Here is a 27,064-nt window from a genome sequence, read left to right as displayed (position 1 = left end):
GGGGGGGGGGGGGGGGGGGAGAGACTTTTTTCAGAGTTATGGCTGCACGTAACAGGGACAGAGCCTAATCTTCAATCGACTCATCCACCTTTTCCTGCTTAACTGAAGCTGAAACCTGAGCTGCTCCTGAATACTGGTTTCCATGGGTTGATCTTTGATATTGAAAAGAGCCAAGTAGTCTCCATGTGCATGTATGTGAGAAAATACAGTAACTGTTAGAGCTAGTTAGGAATTCTTAAAGCAGCAATTGGTCAGTAAATGCTACTGCTTCAAAATCATGATCTTCTGTGCAGTGCACTAGTGTTGATGAAAATTTCATCAAGCAATACTTCTCAGGTCCAGGATGGAACTCCTAGTCAAATCCAGAGAGAGATCCATGCAAGAATGTCTAGTAGTTTGGTGGTTAGGTTATCCAGGTTTAAGTCTGCACTTGCAATTGGGCAGAAGCGCCCGTAATCATTTGGCTGTTCTGAGTGGGTAGATGTCAAATTAAGACATTCTTCGTTTTATCCTTATGTGGAAAATGAAAACTTTTGAAGGGTGGAAGAATTGTTTTAAACCTACTTCTAATAAGACTGCTAATCTCAGACATTCATAAAATTACAAATCATGCTCCCCAAAGTGGAGATTTTAAAAATAAATTTGGGTTGTTGTTATTTACTTACTGGATTTTGAACTTCTGGGGTGTGTTCAGGTCACATTTTAAATATTTTACGCACAACCATGAGGGCTGGAAATTTTCTGTGAATGAAAGATGATGAGCCTTTAAGTGAAGCATGAAGTGTTGCAACATATGTGAGAGAATGCATTTTATTTAATTAAAACATGAAATAGAAGTTCTCTTTGTCTGCAGTAAACTAAGTTACATAGAAGTGTAGTACAGCTCTGAAAAGTGATGCTTTACTCAACAGAGCTTTTCCCTATGTGTGTTCAGTCATGTTTACTTGGGTGTCAAAAATAATGTTCAGGTGGTTTGTTTGTTTTTTTAACTCCTGTTAACAGCCCCTGAGCGCCAACTCAGCTGTGTTGGAATGAGCTGTATTCTCTTCCTTCATGTGCATTGTCAACCTAATTGTCTGTTGAATTCCAGTGAGTTACATGTGTGCAAACTCTCAAAAAGCAATACAGAATTGTAACTGAAGGTCAGCTTTGTTCAAACAAGTGCTTTTATTTTGGCTACTTTGAAAGAGGAAGAAACACAATATAGTTCTCAAACTTTGAGTTGAATTTGCAGGGTTGGAGTTGTATTATTTTTCCACTTGTAAACCTGAGTCCATGACATCAAAATCTTCAAGCCACAATAAACCCAGAACTTCAGGATGCTTTTTTGAAGAGGAGCTTTTCCAAGTAGACTACCACTTTAAATTTTCAAGCAACTACATTTTTTTCTGTTCTGTTGCACATCAGAATATTATTTTAAAGAAAAATCCCCAACATTTCTACCTCTTCAATTGATCTAAGCTCATTTGAAGTTTTTTATGCATAATAGATGTACTTAGGAAGTCTTTGGGACATGTATTCAAATAGTGACTTTTACTCCATCCACAGCATCTTAAAAACCCACTCTGAGAATTACTTCAAGTGAAAAGTCTATAGATATAGGTATGCTTACCAACATGGAGGGCAAGTGTGGTTGGAGAAGGCATACAGGATTCCCTTGGAGCTTTCATTGTAAATTAGCTCTTTCTTCTTTACAATACTTTGCAATACAGAATATTTACATCAAGCCTAAAACCATCTGCAGTTGATGTAGCATTGGGCTGACCTTATTTCTATTAGTGAGTCTTACCCCATTCTTCCAGTGTTCAGCCAGCACAGGTTAAAATGCATAACTGGGAAACACACAGCTCCCCCTTTGTTGTCAGCTTGTCTTGCATAGTTTCTTCTTCCTCTGCCATAAATATTTTCTGGAAGCAAGAGCTTTCTACAGAGTAAGTGGCTGGCTTTGTGGGTTATGTTGAGGTTTAAGTGAATAAAACTGGAACCTCCAGATTGAGTTAATGTTCCATGTAGCCCCTGGAAGGAGCTAGTGTCTGCAGACGTTTGCCTCCTGAGCCATGCAGGGCTAAAGACCGTTCTGTGCAGGGAGTTAAGATGGGGCTTTTAGCAAGTTGCATCCCAGTTCCTTCCTGAGAATGAGACTATAATGGTCTTGACACAGTTGCTCTCTTAAAAGGTCTACCTCTCGGTATAAGTGCTGTACAAGCATGAATCCTCACCTATCAAGTACAGTGAATCTCATCAGGGGCTGCTTTGCTAGATTCAAAGCTGTTTAAATGACACTCTGTTGAAGGCAAAAAAAATCACTGAAAAATTTGCCTGTCTGCAGCTTCCTCAGATTACTGTGTATGCTTGGCATAAGTCAGTGCTTACCCCCAAAGAGCTGGAGGGGGGTAAAGGGAGTGTGTGTTTAATTGCATAAGTATGTTGAGGGAGTTATGGCAGTAGTAGATGGAGGGTGTCTGATAATTTGTGGGGCGAGCAAATATGCATATTCCAAGCCACACAGAACTTGAGATTTGTAGTAAAGCATTTCAAACTGTTCCTAGAAGCCTGGAGAACGAATAAGGCCTGGAGTGCTCTACTGAAACGGCTGCCATTGTTAAATCCATATTATAGTTAGTCTGCTACAGTTTCCACCATCACAACTCCCAGTCTCAAATACAACTTATTTTTTTTTACTGCAGTAATGGCAAATTTGTAACTTCTCTGCATGAAACATATAATACAGGGGTAGGCAACCCGTTACGCATGGCATGCAGAGGCATTTTGCTTGGCACTTGCTCTTTGCGGAAGGGGCCAGGGCTGCACTGACACAAGGATCAGGCCCCTTACAGCTTCCCCACTGTCTGTTGCTGGCATGCCAACCTGTTACAAATCAAGGTTATGGGTATTTTTGGCATTCTGCCCAAAAAAGTTGCCAACCCCTGCTATAATATTAGTCACACTTAAGTGACTGCAAACTGTAAGCTAATAGAATTAAAAAATCCCTTATTTTGCCAGCTTGCCTACACAGTCCCTCTGAGGATAGTTCATGAGCTCTTAAATCCAACTAGGATGAGAGAAACAAACAGTTTGCTGGTTACTGTTGCTTTCTCACATCCCTTGTAGCAATTATCAGATATTTGATAAGGAAATTTTGGAGTAGCTGTGATTATTAGTGTGATTTTTTTTTTTTTTAAACTTGTATTAGCTGAGAATAAATTACACATAATATTATCTACTTCCTTTTCTGTTAGCCCAACGGTGGTGTTCCCCATGACAATCTTGTTCTGATCCGAATGAAACCAGATGAAAATGGGAGATTTGGCTTCAATGTAAAGGTAATGCAAATCTGCGCACTTTCACAGAATAACCTTGAAAAACGTGACCTTTATGATTTGTAACTTGCCAAATTTTTCTTTTGAAGGGTGGATATGACCAGAAGATGCCTGTAATAGTGTCTAGAGTAGCCCCAGGAACACCTGTAAGTAGTCAAAAAAATTTTTGATGTGATATTTGTTTAATTAGATACATATTCAGAATCCTCATAGTCATTTCCTTTGACTTTTTTCCTTGGATGGAAAATATTGAATTCATACCCAGCTAGGAATAAAACTGTTCATATAGTATTTGCTCTGCCAAGCTATCAGTTGTTCTTTTAACAAATATCAAGGACAATAAAAAGTCCTTTTTTAGATATGTGGGGAGCCGGAGGAAAAGCAAGGGCAACATTGGACCCCTGCTGAACCAGATGGGGCAACTGACAAGTGACACCCAGGAAAAAGCTAACTTGCTAAATGGGTACTTTGCATCAGTTTTCCATCAGCCCCATGGGACGGCCCTGCCCACTATGGGTCAGGGAGGCCCGGGTGAGGGAGATTCTTTGCCCTCCATCGAAGCTGACCTCGTGAAGGAACACCTTGACAGGCTGGATACCTTCAAGTCAGCCGTCCCTGATGGGTTACACCCAAGGGTACTCAGGGAGCTGGCAAGCATCATAGCTCAGCCCCTGGATCTTTGAGAGTTCCTGGTGCTCTGGTGAAATGCCTGATGATTGGAAGAGGGCCAATGTCGTGCTGATCTTCAAGAAAGGGAGGAAAGTAGATCCGGCAAACTACAGGCCCATCAGCCTGACCTCTATCCTGGGGAAAGTCTTGGAAAAGATTATCAAGGAGGCCATCCTTAACAGACTAGCTGAAGGCAATATCCTGATGGATACCCAGCATGGGTTTGTTGCGGGTAGGTCTTGCTTGACCAATCTCATTTCCTTTTATGACCAGGTGACTTATCACCTAGACAAGGGGGAAGAGATCGACATTGTATACCTCGACTTTAAAAAAGCCTTCGATCTGGTATCCCACGATCACCTCTTGGTTAAACTGGCTAACTGTGGCCTTGATGTCACCACGATCTGCTGGCTGGGGAATTGGCTCTGCGGTAGGACCCAGAGGGTGGTGGTCAACGGGAGCCAATTGTCTTGGTCTGCTGTGACCAGTGGGGTCCCACAAGGCTCTGTCCTAGGGCTTACACTGTTTAACATCTACATCAGTGATGTGGACATTAGTGTCAGAAGCGGACTGGCCAAGTTTGCCGATGACACCAAACTCTGGGGTAAAGCATCCACACCTGAGGACAGGAGGGTGATCCAGGCGGATCTGGACAGACTCATGAAATGGGTGGAGGAGAACCTGATGGTGTTCAACACCGAAAAATGCAAGGTTCTCCACCATGGGAGGAAAAACCTGCAGCATGCTTATAGGCTCAGTAGTGCTACGCTGGTTAGCTGTACAGATGAAAGGGACTTGGGGGTCATGGTTGACTACAAGATGAACACGAAAGCAGCGGGTAAGTAAATGTTAGTTTTAAATGGCTTGCTGACAACATCAAACTTTAGGGAAGAGTGTTCACACTTGAGGATAGGCTGATGATCCAGGCTGACCTTGATAGGCTTGCAAGGTGGGCGGATGAAAACCTAATGGCATTCAGTACAGAGAAATGGAAGGTGCTCCACCTCAGGAATAAAGGCCTGCATCACACTTACAGGCTTGGCAATGCTACGCTCACTAGTGCCATGACCAAAAGAGACTTGGGGGTCATGATTGACCACAAGATGAATACAAGCCACCAATGCAATACTGCAGCTGGCAAAGCGAACAGAACCCTGGCTTGTATCAACTGATGCATCTTGAGCAAAACCCAGGATGTCATCCTCCCGTTGCACTCTGCATTGGTGAGGCTGCAGCTGGAGTACTGCATCCAGTTCTGGGCTCCACAATTTAGAAAGAACGTGGAGAAGCTTGAGAGAGTCCAGAGGAGAGCTATGCGCATGCTCAGAGGGCAGGAGAACAGGCCTTATAAAGAGAGGCTGAGAGCCTTGGGACTCTTCAGCCTGGAGAAGCACAGGCTCAGGGGGGACCCAGTGGCTGCCTATAAGTACATCAGGGGTGTGCATCAGGATCTGGGAGAGTGTCTGTTCACCAGAGAGCCCCAGCGGATGACAAGGTACAACAGTCACAAACTCCTCCAAGACAGTTTTAGGCTGGACACAAGGAAAAACTTCTTTCCTGTCCAAGCCCCCAAAGCCTGGAACAAACCCCCCCCAGAGGTGGTGCAAGCACCTACTCTGGACACTTTCAAGAAACATTTGGACGCCTATCTTGCTGGGATCCTTTAACCCTAACTGACTTCTTGCCCCTTGGGCAGGGGGGCTGGACCTGATGGTCTTGCAAGGTCCCTTCCAACCCTGGTGTCTGTGAAATCTATGCAATGTATTGACAAGACAACTTGAATAGTGTTTTGGTTTTTTTTTTTAACAACTAACTGAAAGACACAAATGTAATGATATTTTACACACAGGATAATAAAATACAAGATGAAGTCTCCCAAAATTGCTTTAATGTGATTGCTTTTATTACGTACTTTTCTAAAAAGTTAACTACTTGCATTGCAAGTGGTGGTTGGGAGTTCTTAATTTTTTTAGGGTTATCTGAGGGAAAACAGAGTTTATATTGAAGTAATTACAAGGGCTTATAATACCCAGTCAGAGCTACGCCTTGAGCCCTGATTCGGAATGCCACGTTCATTCTAAAAACATGTTATTTATTTAACCTTAATTTATTTGTTTATTTTAGTGCACATTTTTCATTTAGGTATTCATGCAGTTTAGTCCCGTAAATCCTATGTGAAGATTTACAGCATAAAAGCAAGTTTTAAAGTAAAACTAAAAATTGCAAATCATTTTTGTTTTTACTAACATATAGTTGTAAGTAATGCCAAGATTTAGATTAAATCAGACATCATGAATCATTCATCGTGACTGATTCTCTGTTGTTGTTTTTGGTGTTCAGTAGCTACCAATAACGTCTTCAACTAGGCACAATATTTTGACAGCTGATTACCAGAAATAATGACCTGGTATTCGGTCACATTAATGCCAGCTCAGTGCTGTTTGTACACCTGTTAGAATAGAAGAAGATGTATGTTTGCCAACATTAAAAAAATTAAGCTGAATTACCTTTTTGTTTTTAAATGAAAACATTAAATATATGTGTTAGCAGGCTTAAATTGTTTTCGTTGTCATTAAACTTTTTTTATTTGTATAGTAGCTAATTTTAGATCAATGAATTAAATATCTAGCGAAGCTTGATGCCAAAGACCCTGATTAAACTGCGATACGATCAGTATTTTCACTTTGGTTCTTGCCAGAATTACTGGTTACTGGTGCATTTCTTTTGGTCTTCATCACGCTTTTGTTACCGTGAATATGGTAGAAGCTTGCGAAACTGAATTGGACAAGATTTTGCTGTGCTGCTTCCTTCTTTCTGAGAGTGAAGCATGTCCTGCTTTCCTGCTGCTAATGCAGAATATAATTGAAACACAAGAGCTTATCCAAGCTTTCAGCTTCAGCAGACAGTATTAGGGGGGAATGTAACACCTGCCAAAAGATACTAAAATGAGTCTCCTCTCAACTCGGAATTGAAGCATTCCTGTGAAAGGCACCGTCTGTTTTGTGTAACACTTAACGCATCATTTTAATGCAGTGTGGCCACCATAGCAACTTGTCTGGTAGAGTTCAGATTCCTCAGCATGGATACCCTGTTTGAGTTGTTGCTTTAAACTAACAAAATATGAAAGCCTTGTCCTTACAGTGCTGTTTGTTTAAAAAAAACCCAAACCTTCATTTGTTTTGTGTTGCAGGCTGACCTCTGTGTCCCTCGTTTGAATGAAGGAGATCAGGTTGTCCTGATTAATGGCAGGGATATAGCAGAACATACCCATGATCAAGTTGTCATGTTTATTAAAGCTAGCTGTGAGAGGCACTCAGGGGAACTTGTGCTCCTTGTTCGACCCAATGGTGAGTGATTCATGGGTAACAAAAATCTCTCCCCCCTCCCTTCTTTAAGCTTAATGTTGTGTATTGGGATATGGATGCTAATAAACTTGATGAAGGACCTCCCATTTTAAAAAACTCGTTCAGGTTGAAACTAGACAACATCATATATACACACAAATAGTATGTAGTATATTCCTCTGTTCCTAAAATAGTCACTGTTCAGAATGAATTTAAATGACAGAAATTGAGATGAAATCTTATATTTTTTCCTGAGTTGCATTTGGTACTAACGGCTGTCTGATGGTACAAATTGAGTCCAGTTTTTACTCACCCGTACCCCAGAATAGCAATTTGTATGTCTTTGATTACCAGATAAATATGAGCATATTCAAGGATCTGAGATTTCTTCTAAGCAACCCAGAACTGTTGGTATTGTTGCTTTTGGAGGGAGCTTAATAGAAAAAGTATTTAAATGTAGTTTTAATGACAAGCTTGTACAGTATGTTCATAGTGTATACTGTTGAAATGCAGTCAGAAGGTGGCTACTGGGTTTTTTTCTGCTGCACTACTCAGTCACAGTAAAGAGCCTTGTAGCAGAAAAGTATAATGAGAAACAATAAGATTTAATTTGAATCATTCTGCTAGAGCACTTCATCCAACTGACAAATGATTTTTGCTTCATTCACTTGGTCATTCATTCATTTGTTTGTTCGTTCATTCATGCATGTTACTTCCCTTTCTGGGTATTTAAGCTATTTCATTGTTTTATACATTTTCTCTATTTCATAAATTCTGCAGAATTTGTTTTCAGATTTGCCAAGGTGTAATATCCCTTGGGATGTTGGTTAGAATTGTAGCTTGAATAAAAACACTTATATTGTAGCATTTAAAAGTAGACATTATATACTCCTGCGCACTTTCACGTTATTTCATTTTTATGGCCAATTTTTTCAAAACAACGCATGTTTGTTTGTACTACTATGCATTCTGTACAGATAGTGAATGGTCTGCTAGTCAAGTCCTCATTAATAAACCCAATGCTAAATGAAATACAAAGTAAAAACATAAGCGCAGCTACTACAGTGTCTTCACATTTCAATGCTAGAAATAGGGAAGCAATTGAGAAAATTACAGTAGGCAAGATATGAACTACAATTTGGATTTTTGCAATATGGCTAGGAAAGGGAATGATGCAAACTTAATTTTTTGGTGGACCATAATGACTACAGATTTCCTTGCTGTTGCAGGTTCAAGTGAGAATCATTATGGTACACTAGCCTAGATTTTGATACAGGAGGAATGTAAAAAGACAAGCATTCCATGTACCATCCAAGGGAGAGCCTTGCTCAGCCGCCCTGTGTTTTTGTTGTAGCTGTCTATGATGTGGTAGAGGAGAAGTTGGAGAATGAGCCTGACTTTCAGTACATCCCTGAGAAATCCCCACTGGATGGTATCCATCAAGATGATAATGCTCTGAGGGAATCTATGATTCAGCTAGCAGAGGGGCTCATCACTGGAACTGTTCTAGCCCAGTTTGATGTAAGTATTGTCTGTAATTGTTTGCAGGTTCCAAGTTTGTAATTTTCAAACTTTACTGATATTTAAATGAGTTTAGACTATATGTACAAGACAGTAATTTGTGTCATAAAGAACTAACAATTACCAAATAATTTTTGTATTGAATATTACAGTGCAGAATAAAGTAAGTGATATCTATTCCTAAATGTTATTATAAAGAACTTTAAAATAAAAAAATTTTAAAATTTAAAAAATGATTTATTATGAAGATCTTCTACTTATTTAACACTTTTTCATTCCTGAAAATACCAAAAAGTTGCAGACTCTTGTTCTGTACGTAAAATGATTTTACTCACCGCTGAGCTGAAACTCAACTTAATACAGGTATTCAGGAAATATAGAATACTGTGCCCAAGTGACTCTGCAGGCACAGTTTTAGAACAATTAGAATTATTCCTAATGTTAGGAAAACACAGTTGCATTTTTATAACCAATGATTGTATGACTGACTTGAAAATGGAGTCACCTAGTACCAAGATGGTATATTTAGTCACAGAGAAGAGTGCCATCTACTTCCTCAAGAGCCAGCTGTTCCTTGGTGGTATCTCATCAAAGTATTGACAAAGCTTCACACCTCTGAAATCAGGTGAATTTAAAGCACATGGTACTGTGGTTGGAAGGGAGAATATATCACATCAGTGTTCTCAGCCTTTCAGCCCCACATGCCAGTTGAGTGGCCAAGCAGCAGTCTGTAGGCCTGATCTCACACGTGGCATTGGTCTACAGGCCTGATGTAGTGTGGGGTTGGTCCATGGGTGGGAACCAGCATGCCTGGCTGATCCTGTACACTGGATCTGGTTGTGGACTGACTCTGCGCTCCAGCTCTACCCTGACACAGTCTAGTGCACGGAGAGCCACATCCAGGGCTGTCCTTTGGTGGAGGGTGAATTGGGGCAGCTGTCCCGGGCCCCACGCTTTGGTGGGCCCCGTGGAGCTGGGCAGGAGCTGGGCGGAGTAGCTGCAGTCCCACTCCTCACAGTGTTACCAGAGGCCTTGCACAGGCTGATTTGCCCTGAGCCCCGCACCCCCCCTACGGTTGTCTCTGGCCACATCATCTAGCCCACAGGACTCCCCATAGATCCAGAAATTTGGCAGCAGGGGAATGGCTATTAGTGCTGCCACTGCTCCTCCACTGACAATTTTCTGGACCTATGGAAAGATGTGTGGGCCAGATGATCTGGCTTTGCGGGCTAGATGTTGGGCACTGCTGTATTACACCAGTGAAATGTCCATTTGACAAGTTATGTCCCTTTTTCACATAATGTATTGTGGCATACTCTTATAGAGACCTGATTATGCTCTTGCTGCAGAAGTCCTTGGCAAAGTTTTCACTGCTCTAAAGGAGACCAGGACAAGACCCTACAGTAGAAGTGTTTTGAGTATGCTCTATTGACCGAGTTTTGATCAGAAGCATTTTGGGGCAAGTTTTGCTCAGTAAGAACTCACAGCAGCTTTCATAGTCCTTTTTGGCTCTGTAATATCTATGGCTATCCCATGGAAACTGGAAGTAGAAACTGGTTTTCTTCCCCAAATTGTTTCTTCCGTGTCACGTGTGTGCACCTATATATTTGTTGCTTATTACTGTGTGGTTGCTTGTGTGGCCTCTGTATGATCTCTTTTTTCTTAAAGCTAAGAGTTCAAGCACCCGTTTTGTTCAAAACAATATAACAGTAGCACAAATTTCACAAATATAAAGGGAAAAGTAGGGTGTTTTTCCAATCTTCTGTCTGTTTAAACTGTAAATTGTGATCTAAGGCAATGCCTTATTAAGCCTATTGAATTGAATCTTGGTTGACTTTAGTCAATCTTATTTTATGTAACCTATTAAAACTATGCTTTAAGGAAACCCATTTTCCATTTCAAATCATATTTGTTTTGCATGCACATAGAGTAATGATTTTATCTTTCATTTTAATTTCATGCCAGAATTTAAATAAGATAGCCTCTGGTGCCATCAGGATCATTTCTAATCTCACTTTTCATCTCCTGCTTTCTTTGTTCAATTGCAAGTAGAGACAGAATTTGAACTATTGTGCTTATTTTACTGTGGCCAAATTTAACCTGAAAGTAAATAGCTGTTGTGTTAACCCCCTTTGCTTTAGATGAATGTTTACCCATCTACCTCAACAGGAAAAGAAAGGTCACAGAATGATGACAGTAAATAAATTATATTGGAAAATTGTAAGAGGTGTGATAAATGTGGTTCATTTTTATTATAATTCAGTTTAGGAGAGTACATGTAAATAAGCTGTGGTTCAAAAATCACTCAAACCCTTATGGAATATTAGAAATTGTCACCTTGTACCTTGAGAGAATTTGCTAGAGGCATTTAAAAAGTGATGTGAAGGGAGAAGCTAGTTACATCATGAATGTGATGTTGGAAACTGAGTAATGCATCTCCAAGGAAGAAATAAATAGTAGGCCTAAATTAAGTACTAAAAAGGCTAACACCCCCCCCTCCCCGAAAAAAAAAAAAATCCAAATGATTTTTCTGAACTTAGATTCAGATTTATATATGCTAGTGGAAAAGGAATACAGAATCTATTTTTTCCAAACTTTGTTCTTGAATGATCTTACACTTGCTCTCAATCTAATAAAAATAATATATGAGAAGACCAACTAGCATCATTCATATGTCATGAACACATGCAAGTTCTGTAACTGTATTTGTGCAGTCTCCTTTCCTTCTGCTCAGTGGCATATTTCCTAGATTTGTCACTTTACCTGATTGCAGGAGGACCATATTTATTTTCCCTATAATGCAACATGCAGCCCTATATCAGTGGTTAAGGAGATGACATAGAATTTCTAGAAAATTGAGTTTGTCTTGCCACGATCTTCATTTATTTTTATCTATGCTACTTCATGCTTCAGGGAGATCTTTTGTCTGTTCCGTTGAACTGAGCTGTCAGCTATAGGCAGTTGGTCTCTGCATTCCTGCATAAATACCCCTGGAACTCCCTGGCGCATGTTCATGTAATGGCAGGATGGGATCTGATCCCCAGCCACAACAGTCATGCCTTCTGCCATGCCCCATTTGCATGGCAGGAGACATGATTTTGAGACTGGGAATCAGTTCCTCAGTTCCCAATAGCAATGGTGCTAGTGGGCTCCCCCTGCACTAGCAAGTTGAAAGTGGGGTGCTCACATGAAGGGCTGACAACCAGCTGATTGTCAAAACCCCTGTGATGGGCAGCCTGGCCTGGGGGACTAGAGAGGGGATAGCAGCCCAGCCAGGCTAGGGGTAGGGAGCAGAGGCTTCCCCTGCCAGGGATGTCACATCCTCTGTCACACCCTCTGCCAGGCAGCCTGGCCACAGGGTTTTAAGTCACTTGCAGAGCCTCTGCTCCCCCCACCTTGGGCTGGGCCAGCAATCCTCTACTTGTCAGTCTCAGCCCCAGGACCACGGTGGAGCCAAGTTTGAATTTTGGTGTGGTCTAGGGGCTGGGGGAGCTGTCAAATAAGCCCCACCATGCAGGCAGCATCAAGCTGCAGTGGGGCAACCCCTAGGGCATTCAGTTTAAGTTGTGATTAAAACCAGCCACAAAATTATTTCACTGTTTGTGGAATAATTTTGTAGCTGGTTTTGCATTTTGTCTCACAATTCATTACCTGAGCATGCAGCTGCGTTACTGTGAGTTAAGATGCAATTAACAGGTTAATTGCGTCTTAAATGTAACATCCCCAGGTAAGCCTGAGAGAGAGATTAATTACAACACTGCATATAAATATGAGACAAGGTTTGTGGCAGGATCTGGGGGGAACAGCAATGGCATAGCCAGTGGATCTCTACGTAGTATGGAACTTCTGGCCCAGAACACTGTATGAAGATGCAGTCGGGCATTTCCTCTACTCGCACAGTGCCATTGGATATTGACCTTTAATTGTTTTTAATGCCTCCTTGGAGCTTAGGCTTCCATTTCTTAGTCTTCATGAGCAAATTTACTGAATGTGTAGGTGTTTGACTGACCTGTGAAAAGTCAGGAAGTATTATGGTTGCGAGCAGAAAGAGTGTGTGAAGTATGGTAATCTGCTTGTCACTTCACGTTTGACAAGTGCCTACATGTTAATAAGTCTTTTTCTTCCTGCTTTTATTTAATCAATTTTATTCTTTTTTTTTTTTTTTAGCAATTATATAGAAAAAAACCTGGAATGACAATGTCTTGTGCCAAATTACCTCAAAACATTTCCAAAAATAGATACAGAGACATTTCGCCTTGTGAGTATTTGTGTGTATATGTTTGTGTGTGTGCATGTGCGTGCATGCATGTGCCCATGTGTACACACATACTTGGTTTTTTAATTTAATATTTTATTGTACTTACTAGATAAATAACATTAAATTTAAAATTATTTTCAGATGATGCTACACGGGTCATTTTAAAAAGTCATGAAGATTACATCAATGCAAATTATATAAATGTGAGTAGATTTCTGGATAAAAGCATTTGACTTCTATTGATTTTTAGAGTTTCTTTATGGAGAACTTAAAAAATAAGATAATTAACCCTTTCTTAAATCTTCCTTAAATGTAACCTGGGCTGGAATGGCTGGGAAATACTTTCATCAAATGGCTAAAATGTTAATAGGTTTGTTTATAAAAAGCAGTGGTTAATTGGTTCCTAATTCCTCTTGGTGAAATTGAGAGACTTTATATACAGAAATAAGGGTTTGAATTTTAGTTCAGAGGGAGTTGTTGTTGGGGAAAAAGTAGCCCTCTAGGGAAAGAGTTATTTCCAGTTTGCATATGAACATTGTGGTGGTAGTTTACAAAATCGGTGAAGTTCAGTTTGGGAAAAGTTGCAGTAAGTCTTTTGTCGGCTTGTAGCCAGTAACAAAGAAACTATGGCTAGTGACTTCATTTCAGGGACCCAAAGCAAAGATTTTTATTTTAAGATTTATATTTAATTTATAAAAATATAAGCATCTGATATTGGGCATACTGCTGGCTAAACTACCATCTTTGATGGTATATAGGTCAATGCGGTGTGTAAGTCTACTCCATTTTTCTGATCCAAAAAGTTAGGAATTTCATAGATCCGGTGCATAAGGCAACCTAATTTTTTGGATCAGAAATCTGAGGTTGGCTTATACCCACCCCCACACGCCCTCACTGCAGGCCAGGCACCTGGCGGGGTGAACACATGCCTCAGGACTGCTCGCAGGGGACAGGTCTAGGCTTGGCTGCTGCGGCCCCATCCCCTGTGAGTGGTGCTGCCTGGGCCATGCCAGTGGAGCACTGAGCCTGGTGTTGCTCACAGGGGATGGGGCTGCACCAGCTGAGCCTGACCCTGTCTCTTGCGAGTGGCTCCGGGCTCGGTGATAGGCTGGTGCAGTCCATGTAGTACCGCTCACAGAGGATGGGGGCATGCCAGCTGAATGCCAAGCCCAGCACTGATAGCAGGGGATGGGACTAGGCTCAGTGTTCAGCTGGCATGCCCCCATCCCCTATGTCAAGCCTGGCCCTGTGCACTGCAAGCGGCGTTGCCAAGGGGTGAGCCCAGCCCCATTCCCTGCGAGCAGTGCCAGGCTCGGCTCTTGGCAGCACTGCCTGCAACAGACAGGGCCAAGCTCGGCACATATTAGCCAAGAAGGGTACTGCTTGGGCCACGCCAGCCGAGGCCAAGCCTGGTACCACTTGTAGGGGATGTTGATGTGGTGTCAAGGTTGAATTTTAAGAATTAAAAGTTGGGCTTATACACGATGAAATGTGGTATTTGGGCACTTCACTATAAAGCTTGTACACATCTTCATCATTTTGACCAATCGTATTGAGTGTGTAGATATTGTGCTACTAAATAATTCTGTCAGGAAATGAGAAGACCTTTCCTCTGAGTGGCAGGGTTTTTTTTGTGCGCCTTTTTCAGTCTGTGGTTTGTTGATGGATAGATTGATCAATTTTGATAGATTGATTAATATTATTGAATCATGCTTTCTGTCTTTGTATAGGTTTCAGTTATCCATCCAATACTAAATTTGGGTTATATAAAATTGCTATGAGAGTAATGCTGTTGAAGAATTAAAATATGGTTTTGTTTTCTCTTAGATGGAGATCCCTTCTTCCAGCATAATAAATCAGTACATTGCTTGTCAAGGTCCATTACCAAACACTTGTCCTGATTTTTGGCAAATGACTTGGGAGCAAGGTTCAGCTATGGTTGTAATGTTGACTACTCAAGTTGAGCGAGGCAGAGTAAGTCCAAGTTGTGACTTGAACTTTACCTTAATAGTCTTTGAAAAATTTTTTGGGGCATTTACCTTAAAAGACATGGCCAGTAGGATAATTACATAACTTTTATGGCTGTTTTTGCTAGTTAAGGTTCCCTACTCATACATTTGTTTGTGTGTGGTGTCATCATGATATCACAGCAATTACCTGCAATACAATGGAGACCTTGGAGAAGGGGCACCAGATCTGTGCATCTGTCTTAAATGTGCCACTACTTCTAAGCCATGCCTCTGTGCTGTTCAGTATTGCCTGTTGATATTTGTGGGTTTGCAGATTAACTACTTTGTTGGGTAATCTCTTTTTACAGAAGATTTTTAGGTTCTTTGATTAGTCCTAACAGTTCTCAACCTTGTTTTCAAAACATACTTCAGCTGTAGTGACCCAAATGCCTCAAACCCAGGGATTGTGGCACTTGCCTCGTAAACCGAGGGATTGTGGGTCCAGGTCCCCACTTGGTTAGGAGGTCATCTCTGCTGCTTTATTTTCAGCTAAAATCGATATTATAATATATTAATCTGCATCTTAATATATTAAACTGCTTATGTAAAAAATTAATAAATAATTAAGTAGATCTGATTATTAGAAGTGCTAATGTAGATGTTGCCTTATCTGCTTCAGCTAATTTCACAAAGATAAAATGTGCTTCAGATGCAACTGTTTTGAGTTTGTCTCCTGAATAATTTGGTTTGTTGCATTGCCTCCGTCCAGGGAATCAGTTGTTATCACATGCCTGATGTTTTTCATATTGTATTCTTGGTAAACTGCTTAAAATATTAAGTAATAGTTGTGAAATGAGGTTTTCTGGGGGGGTAATCTTTTTTGTTGGATTGACTATATAATTGGGTGAGGTCTTATACAAGCTTTTTGTTCATATTGTGCCCATAGTAAGGTCTTGGAAAGAAGCAAAGATGGTCTTAAACTAAATACCAGATAGAACAATTCCATTTGTTTTAACCCCATTATGGAAATTAAATGGCTACTTAAAATAAAGAGGGCAGTAGATCTGTGGAAACAGGTTATCAAAAATAACTAAAGAAGGCACTTTAGGCACTAGAAGTGCACTTTATAAACTAACACAATTGCATAAGCTTTCATGAGTCACAGCTCGCTTTATCAGATGCTTTGAAAGGACATGTAGGGAGCAGGTTCTCAAGTTCAGTAACTACAGACCAAGTCAAGTGCAGCTGAAATAGAACAATGCAATTATGTAAAACAATAAAACCATTTGAAAAAGGAAGAGGGTTGTTATTATCTGGAACTTTTGAATATATAAGGATAATGGCCAGATAGCTGCATTTGTTAAATAATTTAACAAAATTTCACTAAAATTTCAACATTATTCATAGTTTTCTTTGGTGGGTTTTACAAACAATATCTATCATCCTGCCCAGAAGAATGGGTCTGCGCTTTGGATAGACTAATTAATTCAGACTTAATACAGCTGTGTGTATATGCATTCTAACTTTTAATATAACCATGTATTTGCTGTGGTTGTCTGACCCACCAGCTATAATTAATAATGATAGGGATGTTGAAATGTTTTAAAACTATTTGTTAATTCCTCTGTTTTAGTAGGTGATTCTCTGTTCCCAAATAAGCACAATGAGAGGGAATTTCAGTGCAAGTGCACTTTTAACTTACTTCAGTGCTCTTTGAAGATCTGCTAAGAACAGACTCCGTATAGCAGTTCTCTAAGGTGTTTTTTTACACTGATATTTATAGAATTCTTTGAGAGCTGCTAAACATGGAAATAAAAAGACTTATTTATCTTATACCCATAGGCAGACTCCCTGCTCTAAAGCTGATCGTGGGGCTACTGACGTCACTATCCCACTGCATGCCGGGGTGTCTCAGTGGAGCAGGAAGTCTGCAAATCTGGCTGCTCTTAGAGAATCTGCCAGGTGGGTTGGAAAGATAAAAAGTACACTTGAGCTGAAATGACCGCTATTGATATTGAGTCTTTTGAGCAGTTGGTCATAAAGATGCATATTTTTTAAGTTCTCGTTTAACCTTTAAGATTTTTGGTAAACCCACCAAAGTCCACCACCCACACTCTTTAGTTTTCTCCCTATTGGTGCTTTGTCACGGCTTACAGCCGCCGCCTTCTTTTCACTTTTTTTGTGTAAATAAGCTTTAAAAGAGGATTATTGGTCAGAAATGGATGCAAGACAACCCGTTTCACTGGTATCAAGATGGACTATTAGCTTGATACTTACCAAAAGAGTAGTATCAGAAGTTACTCACAATTTTATAGGAAACTGAACTTGAGTTTTACTGCCTTTATGAAGGAAACATCATTGAAAAGAGAAGCAGGAGTTTATATATAGTACTTTACTTTTTGTACAGTAATCAGGTAAAAAGATGCTACAGGCAATGTTTTATAGTTGGTGTATTTAGTTACCAGTGACTTAATAACATTTTCAAAGTGATTTTTTTTACTAAATACAGAGATGCATAGAATATTATTTTTAACCGTCTAACAATTGCATCTTTGAAAATCTGTTGACCTTAGGTTAAGTGCCATCAGTACTGGCCAGAGCCTACAGGAAGCTCATCATATGGGAATTTCCAGATTGCCTGCCATTCAGAAGAAGGAAATCCTGCTTATGTCTTCAGAGAGATGACACTGACTAACCTAGAGGTAAAACCACACTGTGGGTTTTAGGGTAATTCTGTAGAATCCTCAAAGTAAAACTCCCTAATTGCAGATTTTCTCTTCAGCATTATGGCACATTCTCTTTGGAGTATACCCATTTGATTATTTTAGAATCCGGTAGAAAATTAGCTTTATTATAAGGTTCTTTCTTGTGTGAATTATTTTCTCTAAATGAATACATGACTTTTGCCACTGCATTTTTGTGATGAAAATATTTGTGGAATAACACATTTATTTAATCCTGTGTGTTTCCATTGGCTTTCCTCAGAAACAGGACCTAGATGTACCATGGCAAATGTAAGTGACTCCAAATACAGTCAGGGATCAAGTCTGGAGAGGAAGGTTGCTTTTCTGTAGGAGCTTTCCTTCCTGACCGTAACCACAACTGAACACACAGAAACCCTAAAATAAGCCCAATGCCTGTTTTTATCCGTCTACAAACAAACAACCAAACAAATAAAATATACACCCTGATGTCTTGAATCTTCTGGAACCATGGATAGCTACTCTGTAAAAACTTGAAGCTGAAGAGTATAGACAGGCAAAGGGTGAGAGCTTGTGGGTAGGGTGGACTGTGGTCCGAACTCTCCCATGGGTAGTTTTCAGACTGTGGAATGAACCCACCCCTTCCCAAAGAGCTAAGGACCACCACAAACTTCTAATGAAATATCTACAGTTTAGCTGCACATCAGTAAATTAAACTCCCTGATAGTAATGCCAGATTACACGCTTTTCCATATCTAAACTCATTGGAGAAAAAGCAAAGTTCCTTTTTGACTTCTTTATACTCTTACACATGGGACATCCTAGCAGGTACAGTTCTGATGATGAACCTTCATTATAGCAGTGCCTGCTAGAGCGCTTATGTGTTTTTTCCAGTCCTGCATCATATTGCTCCTGGATGTTTTGAGTGTGCTGCCTAGCAAGCAGATTGGGGGCCCACGCGCACCCCTGGGAGGGCTGTGGTGGCTCTGCCAGACTCCTCCCAGGGGTATGGGCTTGGAACCAGTGGCAGCACCAATCTTCCTGGCACTGGGTGTGGGCTGTGCCCAGAGCTGGTCCCAGGCGGCAGTAACAGCCTCCTGTGATCTAGCAGACATATCAGGGGCCCGCACCCCTGGAAGGAGTCTGGCAGAACCCCACAGCCTTTCCGGGGGTGCAGGCAGGCCCCTGATAATGCTGGATGACAGGAGGCTGCTCCTGCCGCTTGGGATTGGTGTTGGGCACAGCCTATTTTAGCTTTCAGGCTATGCTAAAATTATCAGTTACTCTTTGAAGGGGTTAAATTTTTTTCATAAGCATCCTATCTTTAGTAGACCTTAAGATTAAGTGAAAGGCAAGTATATTCCTTGTTTTCAGACTTAATATCAGAATTGTGAACAATTGAGCAGTGATGTCATATTTTCAATACCTATTTTGTTCCAAAAATGCTGTATCTGACCAACTTCCAGAAGAGCATAGGAAGTTAGCCAGTGCCTCTGGGTAGTGGCAAAACATTCTCTAAAAATGTCATTTTCTATTTTATGCATGTTTTTAAACCAATACACTCATCACAGTATCAGAATTGCTTCCAGTAGGACATTAAGCAGTGTGATTACACATACTATTTTTTTCATATACTTCCCCCAGAGGGAGATAAGTATATAATGAACTGCTTAATTTTGGTAGGGTTAGAGTGATTTTAATTTTTGTTGTTGTCAGTTTGAGAAGACAAGGTCAAAGCACTGTGCCTTGGCATGGGAGTGGAAGGTGTTCAAGTTTGTGGTGGTCCGTAGCTCCTTGGGAGGGGATGGGTTTATTCCACAGTCTGAAAACTACCCATGGGAGAGTTTGGACCACAGTCCACCCTACCCACAAGCTCTCACCCTTTGCCTGTCTATATTCTTCAGCTTCAAGTTTTTACAGAGTAGCTATCCATGGTTCTAGAAGATTCAAGACGTCAGGGTGTATATTTTATTTGTTTGGTTGTTTGTTTGTAGACAGATAAAAACAGGCATTGGGCTTATTTTAGGGTTTCTGTGTGTTCAGTTGTGGTTACAGTCGGGAAGGAAAGCTCCTACAGAAAAGCAGCCTTCCCCCCCAGACTTGATCCCTGACTGTATTTGGATAGATATGCTTACATTATAGACAGAGGTAAGTATCTGACAACCTTTTATTCTTGTGTCAGCTATGTAGTACTGGGAATTAGAAAAACAAAAATTTTACTTAAAACTGAGAGAGTATGATTTACGCATAAATGCAACAAACATGGAACCTGCCATAGTCCAGGCTTCAGGAAAAACAGCACTCATGACACAGTATCTATTTTAAAATAGCAATCTTCTCTTTGTTTTGCCTTTTGCCTTAGCTCTATTTTCTTGTTGCCTAGTTAGCTAGTTTGGTTGATATGTTGTCTTTCTGCCCAGGTTTCACGTGATTCCTTATCTTACAATGCATTTTGGCTGCTAATTTTAGAAATATATTCCAATTCTTTTCTAATACATAATGATTTGTAGTGCCAAATGAAGGATCAAGATATGATTGTAGAAGCTCCTGTGTATAAACAGTTTCTGTTGCAGAGAATTCACAATATCAAGTCAGACAGATGGAATGGGGGATGGGTTGACAGCATAAGGTAACAATTTAAATAGACTTAAACAGAAAAGGCAGAGAAATAGGTTTCATATATTTGACCGGTGTCTAATGAGACTAATGTTAGATGTTATGATAAGTAACGTTTGCAGAGAGATTAAGAGGATAAAGGTGGCGCTTTAAAAATGTAGCATGGAAGAAACTGCAGGACGGCTTGAAGAAAGGAGAAAATAAGATAATCAAACCTGGAACCATTGGAAGATTGCCGGTTGGAGTAAATGACTCCGTGAACTTGTAGATCTGATATGTAAGGTGGAGCTAAGTAGTGGTGACATGAAAGGAAAAGACAAGGAACCTGTTTTCATGAAAGAGGGGTGATACAAAGGAGGAAATGAAGTGATGAGGGTAGTGAGCCAGGAGGATGGGCAGTTTTGAATGAACTTTGAAGGGAACAATATGGCTTGCATCAAGGTGGGAGTTGCATTACAAATGTATTTGACATGAGACGAGGAATTGAAAAAGTCTGCCCAGAGAGACAAATTGACATCTGTAGGTAGAAGTAGCAAGATGTGGATATAGCTCTGAAGAGGAGGTTAAGCTCAAGATGACACAAATGAGAACTAGGGGTAAGAGTGACTGGGAGTATAATGATATTTCCATTGTGATGGAGCCACTGAGGAAAATGGAAACCCCGTGGGGAAAGATTTGAAGTGTTGTTTTGGTCAAGATGTCAGACAAGGGGGGAACAGGTTTTTAGTAGGCATACAGATGGATAAGTTGTTGTCATAGCAATGATATATTTGAAGGCTTTTGGAGAAAGGATAGAGATGGAGAATAGCCAGGAGTGATGAACAAAGCCTTGTGGACATCAAGTGAAGGAGGGAAAGAGGAAGTGGAAAGCCCACTTACCAAGGTGTTAAAGGAATAATTAGCAAAGTGGGAGGAGAACAATGAGAGGACAGTGCCTCAGAAGCCAGTGGCTGGGTTTGAAGTAGTTGTTAATGGTCTCATAGGCTGCTCTGAGTTTGACCAGGACAAGATCAAGGCCCTTCAAGTGGAACAAAAGAAGTTAATCCAAAATGTTGGCATCAGTTTCAGTGAAGTTGGGTCGTGGAGGTAGAGAGAACCAGAATGGAGATGCTCAAAAATGGAGTTGGAAGAGAAGAAGTCCAGAGGTGAAGAAAGATTTGCAATAGATGAAGGGGAGCAGCTTTGAATAATTGTCTTTGATAATTTTGTTGTTTGTTTGAGACAAAGCTTCTTCTAAAGTATCCCAAGGCTGCTTAGAGACATAACCCCCTCCCCCAAAAACAGCACTTTAAACTCGCCACAGCCCCGCAGAGCCTAGCACACACCCAGAAGAGGCTGATTGAATCACCTGTTAGATAAAAGTGCCAAAGAGCCCTGCTAAAGTGTGTGATCTATACAGACACTGCGGAGCTGGGGTCGAACTAATGTGCTGCTTCTCCCAGTAAAGCGTGGGTGGTGGGCTGCTGAGATCTAAAAAAATCTAAACCACCCAAGTGCCTAAGTTAGGCTTTCAACCCAAGTACTTAGAAACACATAGCCAGCAAAAATCTTATTACAGGTGAATGTTTTTTCTTTAAATACAGTATTTTCATGGTGAAAAATGATGGCTGATCCTTCTGTTTTAACCTGTAGGAAATGAAAGTCGTAATTGAAAAGATCCATGTTGGTATTTGTTTTTTATGTAGCCAGTAGAATGATAAGAGGGGAAGGAGACTGCAGCAATTAACAGTTTGTGCATTTCAAATGGAGGGGGAGGGAGCCAGGCCCTGCACAGGCTTTTACTGTATGTAGGAAGTAGACAGGTTTGCCACATGAGCTTTCTTCTCTCCCATACCCCTTGGTGATTTTCTGTTTTGCCCTTAAATAGTAAAGCCATCCTCCGAATCAACTGGCACACTGTGCAGCCAGTATATGTGGCCTTCTAGTGTTTGGGCAACATTAGAACCCAAGATTGGTGCATACTTCAGTGGGTTAAAGGCCTAAAAAAGTAGTTAAATATCAGTAGTCTTATTGTTAGATTGCTCCAGGATTCAAGTAAAGGATTAACCAGGCCTTAGGCTAAAATGTAGTTGTTTGAGTATATTTCCCCCCACAATAGTATAGTTTGTCTGTTTCACGTATGTGACTTTTCCCTTTTCTGCTTGTAAAATGGAAATCCTATTTGATGAAGGAACTAAATCTTTAATTCAAGTCAGCAGGCCGCTTCCATGCTCTCTTGCTTTTCCAATATGAGAGAGTGAATGCCTCTCTTGAGGACTGTTACATCTTTCCCGACTTGAAAGTATTTAATTATTAAGCTTCTCTGTGGTTTTCTGTCACCTGGAAAGCTTGTCATTATATCTGTAGTAGACAGGTCATACAGGGTCTGCTTGTTTTAATGTAATAATATACCTGATTCTGGAACTGTAAAATAAGTTCTGTCTCCAGAATTGATATAGCTTGTAGGTAGTGTTTGATGAGTTAAGGCTGAGAAGGCTAAAGAAGCAAGGTACACTAGATGCGAAATGAACTGCAAGTCTGGGCAGGGAGGGGAGTATATAGGTACTGGGCTGTAAAGAGCTTCCTATATCAAATAGTAATTGTTTAAGTTGATTAAGGAGTAAAGCTAACAAATACACAAAGGGTCCATACCAATTCCACTCAGAGCTCGGATACCCCATTCACATCCAGTCAGATTCTTTTTGAATAGCACTGTTATGGGCCTAGCCTGCAGCACAGTCAAGATTAGGAAGGGGGCAGACATAAGTGCCCCTTGGTTCCTGTTTACCTGCTGCCATGGTGCAAGACAGAACTTCAGCACTGTCCATGGTTTAGCTCCATAGCTCCAACTACCTGCTGAATTTTTGTCCTTATTTTGTTTTGGTTGAATCTAGTTTATTTTGTGCTTTTTTTTGCTTTTGTTGACTAATTTGAAAAAAATGTTTGGGATGCCGGTCTCCTGACCATTTCCCCTTTCACTCAGATAGATGATGCACCGTCATAGCAGACTCCCAGGTCTACTGCATTCAAAAACTTTCCATCTCACAAGTCTACCATCTTTTTGTTTAGAGACACTCTGAGTGGGTCTCTATCTGTATCCTATTAGTAGGTGATTAAAGGCCCACCACACAGAGTGCATGCCACAAGGTCGCATGGAGTTTTTGCAGACTCCCCTACTTAGTTTTGTAGATTGTATACCTGAAGCTTGGTTTACATATTCATCTCCCTTTACTCCTTGATATAGATATCCAGTTTGGTAGATAGAGCTTGTATCTACACTACTGTATTGTACTGTATCTATTAAGGGAAATCACAAAATTAAATGCGTGTTAGTTCCTGAACATGTTTCACTGAGTATGGAATTTACTTTGACAATCGCTTGGAGAAATTATCCTATGGTAATTTTAGTTGTCCACAAAGACTTCACAATTTCCACTCTGTCCTTAGTAACCAGAGTCCCTATATCTGGGATACTTGTTGACATGAACAACTGGTGCCTCCCAAGACTGGGGGTGCACCGTGATGGCGAGTGGTGTCAGCAGCAAGCGGCGAGCGAGGACCCCCCGCAGACCTTGGCAGCAGGGGCGTAGGGGGCTGGCGAGCATGGAGCTGCCCGCAGATGCCAGCATGCAAACGTGAATGGTGCATTAACGTTTTACACACCTCGTTAAAAATGTACTAAAAAATATTCTACCACCCTGGTTAAGAATCACTGCTTTGGAACCTGTTTCTCTATATTGCTGCATTACAGTGAACAGCAGGAAGGTGTTTTGCTGCATTACAATGAAGAGCAGAAAGGTGTTTGGTTTTTTTAAAATTCTAGATCAGAGGTGCTCAACCCCTGGCACACAGGCCATGACCTTTGTGTGTGGGCGCAGTGCAGAGCACAGTGCCAGGGCTGAGCAGGAGCAGTACACGCAGACTAGCTCCATGTCAGTCTTCTGACCTGCAGGTCCAAAATTGGAGCAACACCTTTCTAGATGTATCTATAACCACTTTAAAATGTGAAGAGCCTTTAGGAAAAGACAGGATTATAAAATATGGTATGGGCAATAACTAATGTTTATGAAGCATCTTGAGATGCTTAAATGAGAATTCATACTAGGTACACAGCTGATGATCATTGGTTTTTATTGTCAACTATATTTTTATAAATTTTATGTCCCGATTAGAAAAACGAAAGTCGTCAACTCACCCAGATTCAGTATATAGCATGGCCAGATCATGGGGTTCCTGATGATTCCAGCGACTTTCTGGATTTTGTGTGTCTAGTACGGAAAAAAAGGGCTGGCAGAGAAGAGCCTGTTGTTGTTCATTGCAGGTATTCATTTTTTTTGACTTTCTTAAATATCCTAACTGAAATCCTCTTCTCACTGGGTGTTCTCTGTGTTGTATTTTGTTTGTTTCCAAAGTCATAGTTCCAAATTTATATATATGTTCCCACTAAAGGAAAGAAAGATGAGGATACAAAATTTGAATTTGACTGATAATTTTCCAGAGGCTATCTAGTGTTAGCATCAAACATGAGGACAAATTTCTGAAGAAAACAATCATTTAAACAATTGCATTATGATATGTCTGAATAATATTGTACGTTGTTGCCAAGGAGGTGGGGGGGGCAAACTACTTCCCCTTTAGGAGATTGCTGTATTCACTAGGTAGGTGTACTGCAGGGATCAAAAAGAGCTGGAGAAATCTTACATCCATATGTCTAGCATATATGATCATGTGAAAGGCACATTTTCACTAAAATCTCTAGAATACTGAATATTTTAGTGTGCACTTAAGGTTCACGCACTTTTTGTAACAGTTGATTCTTTTGTTATAAATGAAAATAACTGTTTTCTTTAATTTAGTGTCATATATAAAGCTGAAATAGTTTCATTGCTGCTTTTATTAAATACTTTTAATGGCTGTTAGCATTTTCTCAATTACATTTAAGATCTCCATAAGTAGACTCTTGAGGGTGCTTAACATAAATTGAAGAGACTAATACTTGAAATCCAATTTTTGCTTCAAATGAGCATTCACATCCCCTTGACTTCACTGAGAATTGGTCTGTGAACAGGATTTGGGCTTTCATCATCATGGTGTACAGGTAGCATTCTTATTTGTGAGCTAAGATGTGCCCATTTTGTAGGAAGAGAAACTAAGGAAGGGTACAAGAACACAGTCAAGTTACATTTTATCATTTAATGTTACAGTAAGACTTAAGACTGTTGAAAGAAATTGGCAAGGCTGGTAGAAGCAAATAAGAGTTGCGCTGGGACACACACTCAAGACCTCCCAGAGCTCGCTCTCTTGTCTGATAGCCGCTGTCAGGCTTCAGTGTGAAGCAGCAGTAAGCAAGTGGAACTTTTCTCCTCCAGTGTGGTCACAAGCTCGGCAAGGTGGTAGTATAGATAAAGCCTACGTGAGCCTGCAGACCTTAGACCATGGAAGAATAGCTCTGAGATTTGTGAGCTGTCTTATTCACTTCAGAGTGACACCATTTAGCTGCCCAGTGATAATTTAAATGTCAGTACTGATAACTATTTCATGCCTCATGGAAAGGATGAGAGCTGAGACTGCAGAGCTGAACAATTTGCTATTTGTAATGCCTCCTTTTGATGACCCAGGTAAGTGGCAGCTGCAAGATAGCCATTACTTCCACACTCTAAAAGGAAACCTGTCTGACGAGCCTAGCAGAGCCCATGGGCATATTCAAGCCTCACTAGGGGGAGCCAAACACAGATGCAAGGATAAAAACCATATGCTGTATGCACACACGTTTTTAATACATGTATAATGTACTGGAATTCTGCCTCATTTGGGCAGAGCATATGGGTAGAACTTGGAAATATACTCTCACCTCAGATTTTCCAATTTGAGCAGAGAGAATTTCAGAGCTGTATTAGAATTGATCTTTTTTTCTTTGCAAAAGGAGTCCCCCAAAAATGGCAAGTGGATTTTGCAAACATATTGGAATATGAAATAGTTTTAGTTGTGTATATTTTTAAACTGACTAGATTTTAAGTTAGTCTCTCTCTAAGTAGCTTGTCTCTGGCAATAGATTGTGTTGCTAGCAGAACCAGAAGGAGTTAATAGTCATTTTAAAATCTGTACAGCTGAACACTTACTGCTCTTGAGAGAGAACTATATAGGGAGAAACTATCAATATTTATGCTCTTTAAAATTAATGATTTCCCAGTAGATAAAGCTCCTTTTACTTTATTACCCAAAAGCATTCAGATGTGGAAAAAGTGTTAACTTTAATTACAAGGACTTTAATCATTCTGTTTTTTAGGATGGAATAGATTTTTTTCTAGTTTTCTAAAAATTAGTTATAGTGAAAAGTAGATTCAATCTAATTCTCTCATGGTATCTTTTTATTTTGATAGTTGGAACATAATGCAGATAAATTTTTCACATTAAGGGTAGTGTTAGCCTCTTTTCATTGAGCAGCTTTTCATGCAGTTATTTATTACATTTGTTCCTAATAATAAAATTCTGTGCAAATCACTATATGATATGGTAACCTTTGATGCCATCTTCTGGACAGAATTAAAGGAACATGTTAAAATGATAATGATAAATTAAACTAAAAATCAAAGTAAAAACTGTTTATGGTAACATAGATTCTTTAAAATGTATACTCATCAAGTGTGCAATTTATTTAAGTCACCTTACCTGGGATAGAAATATTCTGAAATGTTAATCAGCTGAG

General features: G+C 40.2%; 1 protein-coding gene and 1 long non-coding RNA gene across 3 annotated transcripts in view; both read left to right on the top strand.

Annotated features, from left to right (window-relative positions):
• Positions 1-27,064, top strand: part of PTPN4 (protein tyrosine phosphatase, non-receptor type 4) — a 179,377-nt gene that overhangs the window by 143,033 nt on the left and 9,280 nt on the right. The window contains exons 16-24 of one of the 2 annotated variants that reach the window (XR_002098532.1): positions 3,240-3,323; positions 3,410-3,466; positions 7,180-7,336; positions 8,688-8,854; positions 13,022-13,112; positions 13,254-13,315; positions 14,940-15,086; positions 16,904-17,023; positions 17,635-17,720. Coding sequence is in view for 1 of the 2 variants with exons in the window: in XM_019522616.1 (XP_019378161.1) it covers positions 3,240-3,323; positions 3,410-3,466; positions 7,180-7,336; positions 8,688-8,854; positions 13,022-13,112; positions 13,254-13,315; positions 14,940-15,086; positions 17,635-17,763; positions 24,531-24,679 (1,043 nt within the window). In the remaining variant the exon portion in view is untranslated. Of the gene's footprint in view, positions 1-3,239; positions 3,324-3,409; positions 3,467-7,179; positions 7,337-8,687; positions 8,855-13,021; positions 13,113-13,253; positions 13,316-14,939; positions 15,087-16,903; positions 17,024-17,634; positions 17,764-24,530; positions 24,680-27,064 lie in introns of those variants that run through there. The other variant, XM_019522616.1, reaches the window with a different exon arrangement.
• Positions 10,036-11,341, top strand: LOC109301440. The gene is made up of 2 exons (XR_002098533.1): positions 10,036-11,092; positions 11,231-11,341. It is a non-coding gene; the product is annotated as an uncharacterized LOC109301440 (long non-coding RNA).

Source organism: Gavialis gangeticus, unplaced genomic scaffold, assembly GCF_001723915.1.
Source record: "Gavialis gangeticus isolate Ggan-Ray unplaced genomic scaffold, GavGan_comp1, whole genome shotgun sequence".
Taxonomy (NCBI): Eukaryota; Metazoa; Chordata; order Crocodylia; family Gavialidae; genus Gavialis; species Gavialis gangeticus.
The sequence above is the reverse complement of the archived record's forward strand: the minus strand, read 5'-3'. Positions and strand labels throughout refer to the sequence as shown.